Source organism: Petaurus breviceps, unplaced genomic scaffold, assembly GCF_028583685.1.
Source record: "Petaurus breviceps papuanus isolate PSGF00001 unplaced genomic scaffold, PetGlider_PUasm1.0 207, whole genome shotgun sequence".
NCBI lineage: Eukaryota > Metazoa > Chordata > Mammalia > Diprotodontia > Petauridae > Petaurus > Petaurus breviceps.
Genome location: NW_027185850.1, coordinates 24,362,128 through 24,382,344, shown reverse-complemented (window position 1 = coordinate 24,382,344; position 20,217 = coordinate 24,362,128). Strand labels below are relative to the sequence as shown.

General features: G+C 47.3%; 1 protein-coding gene across 2 annotated transcripts in view; it reads right to left on the bottom strand.

Annotated features, from left to right (window-relative positions):
- The window catches only part of LOC138164987 (nardilysin), a 74,405-nt gene extending 73,038 nt beyond the window's left edge, over positions 1-1,367 (bottom strand). The window contains exon 1 of one of the 2 annotated variants that reach the window (XM_069093008.1): positions 333-1,367. In XM_069093008.1, coding sequence (XP_068949109.1) covers positions 333-1,108 — 776 coding nt within the window. In that variant the 5' untranslated portion in view covers positions 1,109-1,367. The remainder of the gene's footprint in view (positions 1-332) is intronic. The other variant, XM_069093009.1, reaches the window with a different exon arrangement.
- Positions 1,368-20,217: the final 18,850 nt, after the last annotated feature.

Below are 20,217 nucleotides of genomic sequence, written 5' to 3'. Positions count from 1 at the left end.
ACCACCGGACGCAAAGACCAAACTGGAGCGGGACGAACCACTACAGTCCCTGCCTTCGACTCCATTCACCCGGCACACGCCAGACCCGCACAGCGGGCAATGACACCGCCGGCGGGACTATAGAGCCACCGCTCAGCCGAGGAGAGACAAGCACTCATTAGGCGCCGCCACGGTGCCGGCTGGGGGAACCCCGAGACAATGAATGGGCCGCTCGGCGCAGGCTCGAGGTTAGGACGTTCCAAGCCCGCCGGGGCATCGAGGCCGGCATGAGGCTGGACAGCGCCTCCGGCTGCGGCCCCCGGCCCCTCCTCCGCTCCCGGCCCGGGCCTCACCGGTACTGCTTGGGGTCGCTGGGGGACTTGACGATGGTAGGGTCCCCGACGTTGCTGAGCGGCCCTCCCCGGCGGCCTCCCCCCTCCTCCTCGGACTCGTCCGCGGCCAGGCGGGCAGCCCGGCCGCTCTCGCCGGCCTCTTGGGCGCCGGGCTGCAGGTCCGGGCAGCTGCAGGTGTACTTGGCCTTGTTCCTGCCCGGCATAGTAAGACCCGCGGCGGGGCTGGCGCAGGGGCCCGGAGCAGCGGCGGCGGCGAAGGCGGCGAAGGCGGCTCTGGCTCGGGCTCGGGCTCCGGTGGGCCCCAGCCTCCGGCTCCCTCTCCTCAGGGCGCCGGGCGGCAGCGGCGAAGGGGGCCCAGCCTCACGGCACCACGTCCTCCAGGCGGCGGCGGCTCTTCTCAGCATCCACCGGGGAGCGCGCCTCGGGCATCCCCCGCCCGCAAGGCCCGCCTCCGCTCCCGCTGCTCCTGCTGGCCCGCGGGTGGCTCGAGACGCGGCGGACGCGGCGGCGGCCTGAGCTGGTGCTGCCGCCGCTGGACCGACAGGCCGGAACCCCCTCCCCCATCCACGGGGGAGGGCCGCGGCCCACCTCGGCCAATCACGGACGAGGACCTGTGTCACGCGCAGCGGACTTGGCCAATCACAGCGCGGCTGGTGGGGGGGCGCATGGCCGGCCTCCGTGGCCGCCGGCGAGCCCCCCTGGGGGGAGGGGCGGGGCCGCACAGACCGCCGGGAGGGTCGGCGCGTGGGCGGGGCGCGAGGGGACTGTGACGTCATACGCACGGAAGAGGTTTGTTGCGGCGACTCAAGTTCCGGCTCGGAAGCTGTGCGCGGCCCCTCACACCTGGAGAGACACGAGCATTGGGCGGGGCTGCTGGGCACCCAACCCAGCTGTCAATTTATTGGCCAGGACTGCCCGTCACTCACAAAGCTTCGCCCCAATCGGCTGAGGACCGGTTCCTGTACTCCTCCCCCTTTTGCCCCTCTCTCCAGTGACTCAGCAGAAGGAGGCCTGCTCCGCGGGATCCTCGGAGACCTTCCTCCGTCCACCGGGGCCGGAAGTCAAGCGTGAGCCGGAAGCAGCTACTGAGGGCTCGCGGGAAACGGTCGTTTAGCCCCGCCCACAGCTACGCCTTCGCTCCCTCCTCCGTTTGGCGCGGAGTACCCACGTGGGCTGGGGAGGACGAGCTTTCCTGGGAAGGGCTTGGATCAGTAGAGGATTGGGGCTGCTGGGAGAGTAGCCAAGGACCCCTCACCGGGCAGGGTCTCCGGTCTCCCCACATACGCCATCCCCCCTCTCCACGCCTTTGCCCAGCCTGAATGCACCCCGTCCTGGCCTCCACCTTTCTGTATCCCTCAGAGATGTTCTTTACGCTGTGTTAGGAGTAGGCCCTCCAGGAGCCTCCTTTAATTCCTATGGTGACACCCCAGAATGCCACCTCAGCGATCGATTGTCTGGATCAGGAGCTGAGAAGAGCCGGGAGGGCTCAGCCCCCTCGGCACCGGCCTCTCTGACTCTGACCGCTCTTAAGAAACATTCGTGTAGATAAAGTCTTAGTGCCGAAGAATTCCTTCATTCTGCGCGGCTTCTCTCGTGTGTAACACATCAGCTGTGCAGCAGCAGCTACCTGCTCCTCTGAAGGGATCTGACACAGGGAAGGCAGGAGGGCCGCACGTTTCCCCTGAGAGCCCTTCAGGTCTCCACCGATGTTTACTGCAACATCTTTCATTTCCAGACTCTTCACGAGTTCATTGGTTCATGTTTTCTAGACACGTGCAGTCATCATTAGGGGCTGTCAGCTCAGCCCAGGTAAGTGACCTTTGTGGAGACTGTCCTGGCCAAGGCAGAGGCTCACCACCTCACTTCAGCCGTCTGTGCTGGGAAGGGAGCCCAGCAGCGTCTTCAAGTCATTTTCCCCCCAGAAAGTTACCTTTCCAGGCTTTCTTTTCATCTCCTCAAGCCCCCAACCCCACTTCTACCCATTCTTCTCAACCCAGAATGCATTTGTTAAATATTTGTTGCACTGAGCCTTGACTCAGTAGAGATGCCCTTCCTTCCCCGGAGGGTAGAATATTGATATTCTCATATTCCTCCTCTCTGCTGATGGGATGAGGGAAGAGTCAAAGATTACTCAAGTTTACAAAGGTGGGTGATTGGGAGAGCTGGAATCCTCCACAGAAGGGGAAGGAAGGGTTTGAGATGGGGGAGGGGCAGAAGGGGAAACATCAGACACCTACAAACTAGGGCAGCCACCTCACCCCCACACTGCCCTCTGGAATGGGACTAACACAGAGTGGGTTAGGGAAGAAATACATTCAGGAATGTGGCCAGAGAAGTCACTGCCTATGTCCCCACAAAATGGAGGCTACACCCTGTGAGTTTCTCCATCTCTTCTGCTTCTGTGGTTCGGAATCCCTGTGTCTTCCCTCCTCTTCTCCTTGGGTCTTATCCCTTGTGGAAGAGCCAGCCCCTCCCCCGGTGCCCTCTGCCTCATTCCCTCCAGTCTCCTGTGGGAACTTTGCCTCTTCAGTCATTTCACCTCCACCACCAAACTGGTTACTGGCATCCTCCCTGGCTTCCTGCAAACATACAAGGTCTAGCCTCTCCTCAATCATATCTTGATACCTTCACTTCACCACAGATCATCCATCCCCTTAAGTTGAGGCCTGAGTCTTTCATTCCTCCCATGCTCAGCCTCAGAATCTCAGAATCAGCAAGAGCCTTGGAGGCCAATTAGCCCAACCCACACCTGGGCAAAAATCCTTCTACCCACTGACAGCCATCCCTCTTCCCTGAAAGCCTCCCCTGAGAAGGAAGCAGCTACCTCTGAGAGTGCATTGCATCTTGGGATAGCTCACTAGCCCCTACAGACCCTGGTGTTCCTCTGTCCATGGGCCAAGAAGAGAGAGTCTTATCTGCCTTATCCTCCTCCCATATGAGAACCCTTTAGGTATGAGAATGTTGATTCATTGAGGACCCCTACTCTACTCCCATCGGTATCAATCAATCTGATAGGATTCTAGAGGGGTAGTGATTATAAGTTCTGTATATTTGGCCCCCGAGCTGTGAGCTGCAGGTTGTAAATTCACTTACTTAATCATAGGAAGTTAAGGAGAGGCCCTCCACCCTTGTTTTTCCTTGGAATGGTAACCAAGCCCAGTGTGGCAGAAGTGACTCAACTACATGGAAAATCTCCTAATTTATTTTTGTACCTCTGGACAAAATGGGACAGATGCCCCACACTTCGCTCAGTCTGTAATACCGCCTCCCCTCACACACACACACACACACACACACACACACACACACACACTAATGTTTCAATCTTGGCCCTCAAGAGCAGGGTCTATCAACCAGTGAGATTCTGCATTTTGCCATGCCTCTGAAGTCACATAGGAATCTGGTTTCTGTCTTATAATAGGCCTCAGACTTTAATGTAATGCCCATTACTTGTTTACCAGCTGTGGAGCTCGCTTGCACAACCATAAGAATGCGACAAAGACATCTCCATCCTGTTTTGCTCAAATTCCATGAGCAAACTAAGCATGGGTGGTGGCATGGCATGGAAAGTCCCCCTGAGATGTTCTTGGAGCATAGGTATAGCCCCTGCCTAACCTAAGGAGAAGCCCCTCCATCTTGTGACCACCTAGTCAGGGGAGATATTTCCTGCTTTGCCCAACTTGTGACCCTACTGATATAATAAGCAAACGTTGCTTATTTTAGCCTATGCTATATGTCAACCAATGGAATTATTCTGATTTTGGTACAGCTGTTCTTGATTATCTAGATATCTAACCCTATAAAAATAGGGCCCTGGAAGAAAGGGGGCATCTCTGGTCATGAGGAAGATCTGAGGTGTCCACTTCATTAGAGGGGACCATGGACCTTTAACTTAGAGCTCTGCCTCAGTCTCTTTTACTGTAGGTTGGACAATTTTAATTCTCACAGGTACTTGGAAGGCAGCTCCCATGTTTCCCCCAGAACTTCTCCAGGCCACATGTGCCTACTTCTTCAGCCCATGCCCATGTGATGATTGCCAAATCTTGTCCGCTCTGCCTCCCTGCTTCTGTCCCGTTTGTTCCCTTCTCTGTGCCTTCATTACATCTTGCCTGGATCCCAGTAATACCCAGCTACTGAGTCTCCCTACTTCTAAATACAGGCTCTTCTGCTGGGTAATAAAAGCCCCACTATGCTTCCGGCCACCGTGCCAGACTATTCTCACTCAGCTGTCCTTCCCATATTTCAGTCTCCCAAACTGGACTGATGAATAGAAGCTGTGAGGTAAAGTAGACTTGAAGTCAGGCAGACTGATCATGCAGATCCTGCCTCAGATTCTTACTAGACTTTGCAACCCTAGGCACAATCACTTGACCCCGCTAAGCCTCAGTTTCCTCATCTATAAAATAGGGATAGTAGCACTCCTTTCTCAGGGTTATTGTGAGGATCAGAGGAGATAGCATGTGGAAAGAACTTTACAAATGTGGAGGTGCTATATAAATATGAAATTATTATTAGTTGCTCTTTTATTTAACATTTTATTTTATATTTAATATTTTTTAAATTTTCAAGCATTTATTTCTTCTCTCTCTAACTTCCACCCCAGACATGGGTGGGGGGGAGAGGAAAGAAACTCTCATATCATATAAGCATAGTCAAGTAAAACATTCCCACATCGGCCATGTCCAAAAATGTATTCTCATTCTGCAGCTTGAGTCTGTCTGCTCTCTGTCATGAGGTGGTCAGCATGATTCACCATCAGTCCTCTGAAATCCTGGCTCCTCACTGCACTGATCAGAATTCTTACGTCTTTTATTCACAATATTTATGTTATTGTCTAAATTGTCTAAATTCTCATTCAGCTCACCTCATTCTGCATCAGTTCAAATAAGTCTTCTGAGGAGTCTCTGAAACTGCACAACAGTCTCATTGCAATTGTATACCTTACATTCCTTCCCCAGTTGATGGGCACTTCCTTCACTTCCAGTTCTTTGCCCCCACAAAAAGAATTGCTATGGATATTTTTATTCATATAGGTCCTTTTCCTCTTTCTTTGATCTCTTTGGTGTATAGACCTAGTAATATCACTGGGTCAAAGGGCATGTCCGCTTGCGTAACCTCTGAGCCATGGTTCCAAATTGTTTTCCAGAATTTCTGGATATTAGTTGTCCTTTTCAGAACTTGATACTTCTCCTAACTCTTTGCATTCACACAGGCCATAGGAACCCATCCCTGACATTCACTCCCACCTCAACTCCTTAGAGGAATCCTTGTCTTCCTTTGAGGGTCAGTAGTAAGGAAACAGTGTAGTGTGAAGAATGCTGGATTTGGACACAGTGGCCCTGAGTTCAAATCCCATCTCTTGCTACTTATTGCCTAGATGATCTTGGGCATGCTCCTCTGGGCCTCAGTTTCCTCCAATGTAAAATGAGAGCAGAGTTGGACTGCATGACCCTAAATCTCTGACCCCACAATCCCTCACATGGCATTTTTTTTCCTTTCTAGCACATCTTTGTAATGTGTCTCTCTTCTACACAGCTGCCAAATTGATCTTCCTCAAACACAAACCTGATCTTGTCACTACTGAAAGGTCTCCAGCCCACTGGCTCCCATCATTACCTCCAGAGTAAAATGGAATCTCCTCGACCTGACAAGGAAAGTCCTGCACAACCTGTTACCCCCATAGCTCTCTAGACTCACTCCACTTTACCCTCCTTCATGTGCTCTCCATTCCAGTCAAACTGGCCTGCTCAATCAAAATGCCATCTCCCACCACCATACGTTTGCACAGTCCCCACTATCCGGAATGGACTTCCTCCTCACCTGCACCTCTTAGAACCCATATATTTTTTCCTTGCTTGCATGTTTACTTGCTTGTTTTGCTTTTCTTTCCTTTTCCTCCTTCCTTCCTTCCTTTCTGCCTTCCGTCCCTCCATTCCTTCTTTCTCTATATCTCCCAGTCTCACCCCGGATAGAAGTACAACTGCAGCTCACAAGCCTGGTCCCAGCACTGATGGGCTTCAGCCTCCTCTGTTCCTGGGCTGGGCTGGTTGACACCTTCATAGGCAGCCTGGTTGCTCTGGGCTACCAGAGTCTCACCCTACAAGTGTACAAGTATGATAAGCTTTCACACTATCCCCACTGCAGCATGGAACTCCTGAGCCCAAGAGGTTTACCAGCCGCAGCCTCCCCTGTAGAACTACGCATTCCCTAGCTTCAGTTAGTTCCTAAATTAAAATCTAGACTCAGACACTTACTAGCTATGTGACCCTGGGCAAGTCACTTCATCCTGTTTGCCTCAGTTTCCTCATCTATAAAATGATCTGGAAAAGGAAATGGCAAACCAGTCCAGTCTCTTCCAAGAAAACCCCAAATGGGCTCAACGAAGAGTCAGACACAACTATAAAAAGACTGAACAACAGCAAGTTTGCCAGACTCTAAAATCCAATAAAATACGAGTCCTCTGAAAACAAGGACTATTTTACTTTTCTCTTTGTAGCACCAGCATTTAATATATATATTTAATATATAATATAATAAATGTGTCATTCATTCAAAGGCTCACAGGATCATCATTCTGGAACTAGCAGGCCATGGAATCCAACCCCCTCAATTTACAGACAAGGAAAGGGAGACCCAGAGAGGCCACTTGTGTGAAAGGATCTGAGGTCAAATTTGAACCCAGATCTTGCTGACTCCCAAATCCAGAGCACACCTAATGTCCTCTACACCACAAGGCCTCTTCTCAGCCCTGAGATACTATGCCTTCAGTCGTTGAAGTGTGTGATTCATGAACATCGGGAAAAGAATGACATAGGTAAAACTGCCTTTTACCATCAGCCTCACCAGCCATTATACTTAGAGCATGATGATTATCAGTAGAAGTGGTGATAATAGCTAGCATTTATATAGAGCTCTAAGTTAGCAAAGCCTTTGATCAATCATTTGAGGTGGGAGCTATTAAATGTCCCCATTTTACTGATGAGGAAACGAGTCTGTGCCCAGAATCACACAACCCAAAAAAACACAACCAATTACTGCAGCACATAGAGAAGTTGGGCAGCTAGATGGCACAGTGGATAGATTGCTGAGCCTGAAGTCAGGAAGACCTGAGTTCAAATCTAGCCCCAGATACTTACTAGCTATGTGACCCTGGGCAAGTCACTTAACCATTTGCCTCAGTTTCCTCGTTTGTGAAATGAGTTGGAGAAGGAATTGGCAAAGTAATCCATTACCTTTGCCAAGAAAACCCCAAATGGGGTCACAGAGCATTGAACACAACTGAAAAAAATTGAATAACAAATTGTGGAGCTGAACTGAAACAAAATAGAGAAGTTATTTGGGCAAAGCTTCATAGAAGAGAACCATAAGCAGGCCTCTGAAAGCAGAAACACAGGTAGTGGGGAAAACCTTGGGGATGGAAGACCCCATGACTCCCACTCTTAGGATTATAGACTTATCCATGGAGAACTCAGGGGCACCTTCAAGGCCATCCAGCCCAATCCCCTCATTTTTCAGAGGAGGAGATAGAGCCAGATTAGCGATGGGACTTGGTAGGTGACTCAATTTCCCCCAATGTTTGCTCCTCTATAAAATAAGTTAAAACATCATTCCAACATCTGTATCACAGGGTTATTTGGACAAATGTTCTGTAAACTTCAAAGCACTATAACATGTGAGTCACCATTAGTGTTATTTTGATAGGAAGGAGGACATCCCAGGCTGGAGGTACAAAGCCCTTTGAGCAATTTAGTTTGCAAGGAAAGTTTATTAGGAAGGAAATAAATTTGGCTGATTCCAAGGGCAGAAGCCAGAATATATCTATGGCAGGCTTGAATGGCATTCAGGTGGGGGGAGCCAGTAGGGATTAGATGACATCTCCCAGCTGTGAGAGTATTCAAGTTCCACCAGCTGCTCAGTGAAGACAATGACCTGTGCTTAGGTGGTGTCTCCTAGCCCCCAGAGAGGGCTCTGGCTGGCAGAGAGATGGCACCAATGCCAGGGGCAGCCACTGAGGAAAATGTCCTCTCACCTTTGGCCTTGACCCCTTTTACACTTGAGTCTATAAGGGAGGCAGTATGGCACAGTGGAAGGTGTTGGGTTTGGAACCTGAGCTCCCTATATGACTTTGGGAAAAGTCATTTAATCCCTGTGGGCTTCCGTTTCCTTATCATTCCTTATCTGTAGTCCCTACCAGCTCTGTGCCAATTCCAGTTTTCCAGAAGAGACCATCCCAGGACATACTGGTTAATTGAGGCTTGATTTTGGGAACCTCGGTGTCTCACAGGATCTATGCTGCAAAAGTTCCCACCCTTCCCTTCATTTTCTTTGCCAAGAAAGACCCAAATGGGGTCACAGAGAGTAGGACACTGGGTGGGGTGGGAAGGGTCATACAGCATTCTTTCCACATGGAATGACAAGATGACATTCCTTACCCTCTGACTTCAGAGTTAGAAGGGGTATCAGAGACCCAGATCTCTGTAGCAGACAGGATCCACTTTTTTTTTTTTAACAAATTAGGGCTTGATTTATTGTTCTGTTGTTACCTAGCCTTGCGAAAGTGATGGAGCCTTATGAACGCTCATTAAACTTAAGTGTGTACATTTTTTAGGGGTGGAAGGACTCAGCTGTTAAACATTCACCAACAAACACTGAGCTGCTCTGACCTGAGCTCCCTTGGCTCTAAGTCCCAAGTAAAATTCTGCCTTCTACAGGAACCCTTCCCTAACCCCTCTCATAAGCCTCCAGGGCCTTCTCTCTGCTATTTCCTGTTTATCTTGTATAGAGTTTATCTGTGCACATGTTTTATGTTGCCCCCCCTTCAGACTATGAACTCCCTGAGGGCAGACCATTCATTGTTCCCTGAAGTACACCACACTTGCTTCTTCTCATCCTTCTCCCATCTCCCTCCACCCCCCTCCAGAATCCAGCCTTAACCCCCCTCCTGCGTGAAGCTTTGCTGATGGCCCTAGTTCAGGGACTTTTCCTCCCTCTGAATTAGAGTTATGCCGCTGACCAACTTGACCACTCCTTTGGGACATAGCCTCAGTTAATTTGTGATGTCTAATGTCTCTGCCTCCCTCCAGCCCATCTGTGAAGCTCCTGGAGGACAAAGGCTGGATCTTATGACTTTTGGTATCTTTCCATTCTGTGCCAGGCATTCAATAAGTGTTTGATTATATTTTTAAAGCACCCTAAGTTCAGCATGTGGACTGTGGCTTTCAGTGATTAACAGTATCAGTTCTGGTAAAAATACGCAGACAGGGCCTTCCTGGTTATCCAACGTTGTTATGGAGCCCTCACTAATGGGTGTGCTTGTAGTCCTTGCTTATTCTTGAGGAAGGGAAGTGGTCTGTCTCCAGTTTTGTATTCCCCTTGCACATAGAAGGTGCTTCATTAGTCTTTGCTAGACTTAGTGTAGGGAGATGTATCACGATGTCTGGTATGACCTCCTGGGATGGGCCACTTCCACTTGGGCTTGGCCATCCCAAAGCAAGCAGCATGCCTGGCTCTCTGATTCCTACCAGAGCAGTGTCAGCTAGGTGACCACTAGGTGTGGAAGACAGAGGAAGAAAGCATAGCAAAGCTCAGGATTTGCAGTGGGAGTCCAGCCTTCAGTCATAGAATCTGGCCCTAACTCCAGGTCATAAGTCCAGGCTTAGAGATGCAGGTGAAACCAAAGTGGGTGGGTTAAGCTGCAGGGAGAGCCAATTAAAACATGTGGAGAAGGCCAGGAGAATCTGGAACATCTGAAGGGTATAGTTTGATAAAAAGATGTGACAGCTGCATGGTTCCTATGGCCCTTGAGGTCCAGGAGTGCTGGGGTGGCAAACGGGAGAGGGGAGGCCCCCACGTCCTCAGGATCCACTTTTAAATAGTCTAACAAGTAGTTGTTCGATCTTCATGTGAAGGGCTCCAAGGAGGGGTAGCCCACCACCTCCTGAGGCAGTCTATGCCCCTCTGGGATGGCTCTCATTGTTGAGAAATTTATCTTGCCCTCCAGCCTAGACTGGCCCCATGGCATCTGGTTCTGTTGTCTGGGGTCAATCAGAGCAAGGCTGGTCCCTGTTCCACATGAGATCCTTTCCAGTACTTGAATGTGGCCATCATATCTGCTGCACCCCCACTTATCTAGGTCAGACATTCTTCCTTTCTTCAGTCAGTCCTCACATGGCATGAGCTGAAAGCCCCACACCATCCTGCTGACCCTCCTCTGGACATCATCTGGCTTGACAATAATTCTTAAAACACTGGCATGTGCCAGCCATGGTCTGAGCAGGGCTAAGGATGGCGAGGCAGCATAAGGCTTCTTAGCTCTTCTCATGGCTGTGCCTAGCTGATGACCCATTGACTTGGCTCCATCCTCAAAGCTCTCTTTCATGTGAACTCATCCATCTTGTTGATCCATTGTGTGGCATAGTAATTAAGCGCTTAACTTGGAGTCAGGAAGACCTGAGTTCAAATCCTGGCTCAGTCACCTCTCTTAGCCTCAGTTTCCTCATCTGTACAGTGGGGATCACGACAGCTCCTTCATTACTGGGTTGTTGTGAGAATCAAATGAGATAATGTATGCAAAGCACTTTGCAACCTTAAAGAGCTACATAAATGCTAGGTATCATCATCATCATTACTGCATGCCTATACAGGAGCTGGAGAAGGAAATGACAAACCACTCCAGTATCTTTGCCAGGAAAACCCCAAATGGGGTCATGAAGAGTCAGACACAACTGATCAACCACAAGAAAAATGTAAAACACAGATCATTTGGAATAATGAGACGCCCACGTATGAAATGGTTAAGTAACCGCCCAAAGTAGCATCCGATTGTGATAATGATAGATGGCACACATTGGTGTTGGGTGGGGTAATTGGGGAAATTAGGGTGAATTGTTGTCAATTAGGGTGAGTTGTTGTCATTCTGTTGAGTTATTTCAGTGGTGCCCAACTCTCCATGACCCCATCTGGAGTTTTCTTTGCAAAGATACTACAGTGGCTTGCTGTTTCCTTCTCCAGCTCATTTTACAGATAAGGAAACTAAAGCAAACAGGGTTAGTTAAGTGACTTGACCAGGGTCACACAGCTAATTTGAAGTTGGATTTGAAATCAGGAAGATTCCTAGCCTGGTGCTCTATCCTGCACCCCCAGCTGCCCTACTTGAATCTCCTAGAATAAAATTAGTCCAATCTGTCTTATCCTCTCTTCTTTCTTGCTGCCATCTATTGACCTTCAGATCACTCCCTAGACATTTTCAATGACATCAATGCCCTCTCACAGTCTTCTTCTCCAGCCCCACCACACTCCTCATCTATTTCAGTGTTGATATCAATGATTGCCCTTGGGACATGACCAGTCTCTCAGTATCCTTAATTCTAATTACCATCTCCATATCTCCATCCCACTGAAGCCTCACACCAGAATGGTCTGACATGATGGTTTAACATCTCTTGGCAATGTGCTACCTGCACAGTTTTGAGATCTGATGTGATTTACTGTTCCTTAAGCCATCCCTGTTTCCCAGGTCCAGCTTCTCCCCTCTAGCTTCACCTGCCTCCATACTCAGCCTTGATGCCATGGTGTGCTACCACTCCCCTAAGATCTCCTGTCTCTCTGACCTTTAGCCAGACTTTTCCTGGGTGATTCCCACCCTCTGAGTTCTCCAGTCCTACTCCAGTACTTCTGAGCAGTTCAATGATGGTGCATAATGTGAACTGGACCCTCACTGCTGCTCATCCTTCCTCTCTACTCTTTTTGACTTCTAAATCTCCAAAGTAAGCAGCCTTAGCAAAATGTAGATTCCCTGCTTAGCTCTTTTAATTAGGTCATTTTTGCTTTGTCTTTGTCTAAGATCATGATTGCTACCCCTGCCTTTTTCACCTCAGGTGAAGCATAATAAATTCTGCTCCAGATCTTTATTTTAACTGTGTGTCTCTCTCTGTTTCAAGCATATTTCTTGTAAACAACATATTGTTGTATTCTGGTTTCTTTTTTTTTTTTTAATCAATTGGGGTTAAGTAACTTGCTCAAGGTTACAGGGCCAGTTATTTCTGGGTGTGGTGCTAAGTATCTGAGCCCAGATTCGATTCCAGGTCATCCCGACTCTGGGGCCGGTGCTATTACTCACTGTGCTACCTGGCCACCCCTGGATTCTTGTTTCTAATCCATTATGCTATCTGCTTCCATTTTATGGGTGACTTCATACCATTCACATTCACAGTTATGATTACTAACCCTGTACTTCCTTCCATCCTATTTCTCTCTCTCTCTCTCTCTCTCTCTCTCTTCTCTCTCTCTCTCTCTCTCTCTCTCTCTCTTTCTCTCTCTCTCCCCCCCCCCTTTCTCTCCATTCCTCCTCAAAAGTCTGTTTTGCTTCTGATCACTGCCTCCTTTAATATGTCCTCCTTTCTATTATTCCCTATTATTCCTTTATTTCTTCCCCCTTCCCTTCTCTTATACCCTTCTGCTCCTACTTCCCTGTTGGGTAAGATAGATTTCTATATTCAATTGAGTGTGTTTGCTATTCTGAGAGTGAGGTTCAAGCAATACCAACCACCCTCCCATTTTCTACTCCACTGTAAAAGCTCTTCTTTGCATGCCTCTTTTATGTAAGATAATTTTTCTCATTCCTCCTTTCTTCCCCTTCTCCCAGTGCATCTTTCTTTCTCACCCCTTAATTAATTTTTTGAGATAATTCTATTGTAGTTAACTCACACTTCTACCCTCTGTCTATGTATATACCTAACTGCTGTAATAATAATAAAATTCTTAGAAGTTACAATTATTATCTTCCCATGTAGGAATGTTCCTGTTTATCTTTTTATGCTTCTCTTGACTCTTGTGTTTGAATATTAAATTTTCTATTCAGTTCTGATATTTTTATCTGAAATATTTGAAAGTCCTCTATTTCATTAAATACTCATTTCCCCTCCTGAAAGATTATACTCAGTTTTGCTGGGTAGGTTATTCTTGGTTGTAATCCTAGCTCCTTTGCCTTTTGGAATATCATATTTCAAGCTCTTTGCTTCTTTACTGTGGAAGCTGCTAGGTCTTTTGTGATCCTGACTGTGGCTCCATGACATTTGAATCATTTCTTTCTGACTACTTTCAAAATTTTCTCCTTGATCTGGGAGCTCTGGAATTTGGCTAGAATATTCCTGGGAGCTTTCCCTTTGGGAATCTTTTTCAGGAGGTGATCCCTTTTATGCATGTACTATGTAGTGGCTATCATTGTCACCTACTAAATTATAAGCTTTGAAATCATCATAGCTGACCAATGTACAGAGCTCTAAGCATTATAGCACCCTTCCCAGACATTATCTCATTTGATCCTCCCAGGAGCTCTGTGGGGTGGTTTCGAGTAGTATTATTATTCCTGTTTTTACAGATAAGGAAACTGAGGCTTAGAAGTTTGCCCAAGATTACATAGCTTGTGTTGGACATGGATCTGACGTCAAGTCCTGCTTGGTTCTAAGACTAAGGTTCTTTTGACCCTTAGACCACAATGCCTCTCATGAAGACGAAGTTCCCACCATCTTTGAACATTGTATCAAGCACAGAGTACTGCACTTAGCAACTGATTTTACAATGTTTATTGGGATGAGATGAATTTAATTGAAAGGAAAGAAAACTTGGGTTCTAGTTCTAGTTTTCAGGCCACTCTGTGTTCTAAGCTCCTTCCCAGGTTTAAATCTATTTATGGTCTGTCATCTGACACTCTATGTTCTCCAGTTCCTGCCACCCCTGAAATTCTGGAATTAAGCTTTTTCTCTGTTATCCAGTTGTTTCAGCCATGCCCGACTCTTCATGAGCCCATTTGGGGTTTTCTTGGCAAAGATACCGGAGGGGTTTGTCATTTCCCTCATTGTACAGATGAGCAAATTCATACAGCTAGTAAGTGTTAACAGAGGTGGATTTGAACCCAGTGGCTTCCTGACTCCTAGCTCAGCACTCTATGCGCTGTGGTGCCACCTAGCGCCCCTGCTTGGTAGGAATAGTCTGATGGAAAGAGAAATGAAGTAGACACCAGGGGGCAGCAATGTCATAAGCCACCTTAGTCTCCAGAAAATTGTGTACCCCTCTGCAACAACCAAGAAGGAAGCATTTATTTATTAAATATCCACTATGTGGATGCACTCTGTGCTAGGGGTGCAAAAATCCAACAGCCCCTGCCCTCAAGGATCTTCCATTCTACCAGGGAGAACACAGACATGTAAATGTGTGCAAAATAAATATAAGGTTTGGGAGTAAGGTTCAAGGGGAAACACCAGCAGCCGGGTGGAAGGGTGTCCATAAAATGTTTTAGGGAGAGAAGGTGACTCAAGGAAGGAAACAAGGGATTCCAAGACATGGAGGTGGAGAGGGTGCACATTCCAGGCGTGTGGAAGAACTTGTGCAAAGAGATTGTCCCGTGAGAACATCAAGAAAGCCAGGTTGTGTGGAGTCAGGAAGGGGAGTGAGAGTGAGGCTGAAAAGGCAGGTCCGAACCAGGTTGTGAGGTGTTTCACTGGTAAACCAAAGGATTTGCATTTATGCCAAGAGGTAATAAGAAGCCATATGGAACTTACTGAGCAGAGGAGTGACATAGAGCTGCGCTCTGGAAGTATGGCTTTGAGACTGGATGACAGATTGAAATGAGGAGAGACCTGAGGTAAGGAAATCAATCCTGCAGGTAAAAGAGGATGAGAGCTTGTGGTGGGAGTGGGGAGAAGGGGACAGATGTGAGAGATGCTTTGGAGGCAGAAGTAACTTCACAACTGATTGGATATGTGGGGTGAAGGACTGAAAAATGGAAGATCTCAAAGTTGTGACTAGTGGAATCCCCAGCAAGTTCCTTAGAGGACAGGGTTTGGGGAGAAAGGAGAAAGGTAACATGGTGAGTTTCAGACGTCCATAGGACATCCAGTTTGAAACGTCCAACAGATAGCTGGTGATAGCAGGAGTGTGAAGGCCAAGAGACTTACTACACAGGTAGCAAAATCATTAGAGTCAAGATGATATAATATATTATTTGCTCTCTCTCTCTCCCTCCCTCCCTCCCTCCCCCCCTCTCCCCCCTCTCCCTTTCCCCCTCTTTTCCCCCCCCTCCCCCCCTCCCCCCTCCCCTCCCCTCCCCCTCCTCTTTCCCCCTCCCCCTCCCTCCACCTCTCTCTCTCTCTCTCTCTCTCTGTCTCTCTGTCTGTCTGTCTCTCTCCTCTCCCCCCCCCTCTCTCATGGTTTCTCCCATTGGTTCTAATTCTTCTTTACAACATGACTAATGTGAAAATAGGTTTAACATGAATGTGTATGTAGAGCCTATATCGACTTACACAATGTCTTGGGGTGAGGATAGAGGAAAGATGGGGAGAAAATTTGGAACCCAAAATCTTATGGAAGTGAATGTTGAAAACTAAAAATAAATAAATATTTTTTTTTGCCTTTTTTTTGGAGGGCAATTGGGGTTAAGTAACTTGCCCAAGGTTACATGGCTAGTTTTATTTTTGTGTGAGTGTTAAGTGTTTGAGGCTGGAACCAAACTTGGGTCCTCCAGACGCCAGGGCCGGTACTTTACTCACTTCGCCACCTAGCCACCCAATAATTTTTTTTTAAAGAGAAAAAAAAGAATCAAGATGACAGTTGAGCTAATGGGAGCTGATAAGGTCACCAAATGAGAGACAGAGTCTTGGAGTTGTACATTCATAGTTAGAGAGTGTAAACTGGATGGAAATTCAGCTAAGAATACTGAGAAGGAACAGTCAGGAATGTAGGAAGAGAGCCAGGAGATTGAGCTGTTACCAAAACCTAGGGAAGAGAGAGTATCTAAAAGTGGAACATTGTCAAGAACTCAAGAGGTATGAGTACCGAGAAAAGGCCATTAGACTTGATGATTAGAGATCATTGTTAACTTGGAGGGCAATGGTTTCCATTGAGTGATGAGGTGAGAAGTCAGATTGCAAAAGGGTGAAAACTTAGTGGGAGATAAGGAAGTGAAGGCTACAAGTGTAGTCATCTTCAAGGAGTTTGAAAGGAAAGATAACTAGCTAGCAGGAATAGTAGGGTCTGGTGAAGATTTTTTTTAAGGATGGAGAAAACTTGAGTGTGTCTGAAGATAGCAGGGAAAGAGTCAGCAGAGAAGAGATTCAAATCAAAAGGAGGGGGACGTTTAAGGGGGGCAGTCTGCTCCCATAGGGACAGATGGTGGGAAAGTGGGTTCCTGCCCATGAGCACAAGCCCCTTCCCCTACCCCATGACCTCTAAAGTCAAGGGTGGGTGGCCAGGCCTGTTCCTCCACGGCTCTGCCATATGTGCCTCAGGCTGCCCTTTGGTACCTTCTTTTCCTCTCTAAGGCTCCTTCTGGGGCTCATTTTCACTTTCTGGTATTTATATTCAGGAGTAAGGGGCACAGTGAGATTTATCCACACAAACATTGAAGGCTTTCCAGGAGAGGAGGCTCCATGCTTCCCATACCCTCTTTCAGAGCATTAATTCCCCAATATTCCAGCAAACTCAATGACCTTTTCTATATCTTCAATGCACTCTGTATTTATGCACTGCTAGCCACTCTCCCCTCCCTTGGCTTCCACAATACAGCTCCATTCTTTTGAGGTTCTCCCTCTAGCTGTCTGTCTCCTCTGCCGTGGTCAGACCACATCTGAAGGGCCACGTTCACTTTGGGCACTTAATTTTAGAAAGGGCGCTGTGAGCTGAAGAGTATCCAGAGGAAGAAAACCAGGAAAGGTCTGGAGTCCATGTCATGTGAGGATCATTTGAAGAAATTGGAAAAGACTGAAGGAGTATATAGAAAGATGTCTCCAAGTATTTGGAGGATTGTCACAGGGAACAGGGATGGTCTTTTCTCAGAGCTCATCCTTCCTGAGACACTGTCAATCTCCGCCCTGCCCCGCTTCTCCCTGATACTATCATCTTCTCTCTAGGCATCCATGATCTACCAAGATCACTTATCTGACCACTTCTTTGCTAGATCATCATCTCAGTCATAGTTGCTAAGCTTGGCTGTCCCCCATGGTGCGGTCCTCTGTCGTCTTCTCCTTTGGTGCTATTTCATTGTATTATCTCGCCAGCTCTCATGGATTCAGTTGTGTCTCTGTGTTAATGGTTCTCAGATCTATTTGTCCAGCCCTCCCCTCTCTCCTGACCTCCAGTCTCACATCCCCATCTGTCCCTTGGACATCTCAAACTGGATCCCATAGACATCTTAAACTCAAAGTGTCCAAAACAGCTCTGTGTCTTCCTCCCCAAATCTTCTTCTGTTCCTAACTCTCTTGTTGCTGTCGATGACACCAGCAGACGCACAATCTAGGACAATCTTTGACTGCTTTGTCTCACCTCCTATCCTGTTCATTTCACCTCTACAACGTCTCTTGTCTTTACTTCCCGCTCCCCGCAAAAAACTTCTGATGCTGCCACTGCCTGGTGCAGGCCTTTATCACCTCAGGTTCCAATAGCCTTCTACTTGGTCTCTCTGCCTCAAGCCTTTTCCCACTCTAATCCATTTTCCCTCATCTGGATTTTCCAAAAGCACAAGTGTATGCCCTGTTCATAAACTACAATAGCTCCCTATTACCTCCAGGATCAAAACCCTGTACAGTGTTTAAAGGTCTTCAAAACCTTCCACCCCAGCCCCAACCTCTAGTATCCTTACAGCTCACTGCCCACCACATACTCTGGATTCAAGGACACTGGACTCCTTGCTGTACTTCACACAAAACACTCCATCTCCCAGCTCCAGACATTTTCTCTGGCTGTCTCCCATGTCTAGAATGATCTCCCTCCTCATCTCTGCCTTGGCTTCCCTGACTTCCTCAGGTACCATGAAAAGTCTCACCTCCCTTGAGAAGGCTTTTCTGATCCCCAGAATGCTGGTTCCTTCCCTAGGTCAATTATCTGGTACATACGCTATCTCCCTATAATGAGAGTGAATTTATTGCCATGATCTAACTGATTCTGTTTTGTGTTAGGCCACTATTTTGCAACGAAGTGTTTTGGTGTCTGTTTTTCAATATTATGATGAGCAGGCATATGTTTTGTACAGGCTAGTCAACAATGTGTGCATTCACAAACAACTAGGAAACATATGGGACCCCTGGAAATGACAGACTCCCAATGGAAAAATTTGCTCATATCATCAAGCAGATTAATTTGATGAACAAATTAGGTCATCTACCATCAATCAGAATTTGGGTGTAAGCAGCCAAGAATATCTATAGCTAAAATTACAAGAAACCTACCAGCCTCTAGCTTTACCTTGGGTCATGAGAGAGGCAGCTCCTGTTGTCGCCACATCGGAGACTCAAGAATCTGCCATGTCACTTAAGTGCAGGGCTGATTGATTGGCTGAGATTTGCTGGCTTGCTGGTTACCTGTAGGGAGATATATGCTTTCTGGCTAGGCAGAGAGTTATGGGTGAAATTTAACAAAAAGGTAAAGGCAATTTTCCACGTAAGAAAACATTCATTAGCAAGGGCATGCTGCCTGCCAATAAAGGGGTCAATGGTTTGTTTCCATTTATGGAAGTGGAGTCAATACCAGTGTTTGCAGCCAACATCAAGTTTTGAAGCCCTAAGGAACAAAGAGAGACCTTCAGGACCCTGCCCATTAGTGGCTGAGACAAGAGCTATAGAGTAACTGTGGCATGTGTTGGTGAAGTTTTAAAGGGGGGAGGGAGGAGTTTATACTTCTGTTCAAAGTAAATATTCCTTTGTAAAAGCTAATTGATTTTAAGTTGTTCAAGTGGAACTGGGGCACTAATGACTACAAGTTAACAGTTTGGAGCACAGAATGGGAGCTCAAGCTGAAAACATTAGAGAAAAGTTACCCTAATCCCTAAGGGGTACCCCTAGAACCTGGAGGTGGCAAAGCAGCTGGCCTTGATCTAAGAGAATTAGGCAATGTTTGAATAAGTAAATGAATCAACCTTAGCATGAATGAGTTTATTAAGTGGTTATTCACTCTAACAGGAGAGAGAAAGAATTATGGAGAGGCAGAATTAAGGGTGTTATAAAAGAAACATATGATCAGCAAACAAAATGGCCTGGGTGGTATAGTCCATGTGTTCTGCTGGTATTCTTGGGATCTTAGGAGAAAACCAGGCAGTTCCCCAGTATGTTGAGGGAACTCCAGTGCTAAAGTCAAGAGAGGACAAATATGAGAATAACCCTAGAAGCTAGGAATGAGCTCCAATCTGCACCCTATCCCTGAGATCAAGGATCCATTGTAGCACTGTAGTGAAATAGGGGCAAGAGTACTCCCCCCTCCCCCAAGGACCTCCATTATCCTTAATAGGGGCCTTCCCTCAACCCAAGAGTCTACGAGGTCACTGAGAGAGTAAAGACATCCTACAGTCTGACCTTCTTTGCTTTCATTGCCACCCCTCCAGGAAGCTGCCTACATTTCCTTCGTCCCCTGGTTCACCTCTTGTTCACTCTTGGCAGTCTGGATTCTGACTCTGCCATGCCACTGGAGCCCCTTTCTAATGATACTTTAATTGTTAAATCCAAAGGCCATTTTTCTCAGTTGTCACCCTCCTTGGCCTTTAAGTAATTGTCACTGTTGGTCACTTCTCTCCTGGATACTCTCTTGGCTTCCATGACAATGTTTTCTCTCTCTCTCCTCTCCTCAGACTTCTCTTATTTGCTAGGTCTTTATCTGTCTACTGCTCCCCATTCGTAGATGTCTCCCAAGGCTCTAACCTTTGATCTCTCTCCATTTCTCTTTACTCTCTTTAGTGATCTCATAAGCTTCAGAGTCAATTCAGTGATCTAAGAAGGTGCTTCCCAAATCTCTATATCCAACCCTTGTCTCTCTCCCAGGCATGAGCATCACCAATGGGCCGTTGGGCATCTAGACATATCCAAGTGGATATCCCTTAGGCATCAACATATCTAAAATGCGTCTC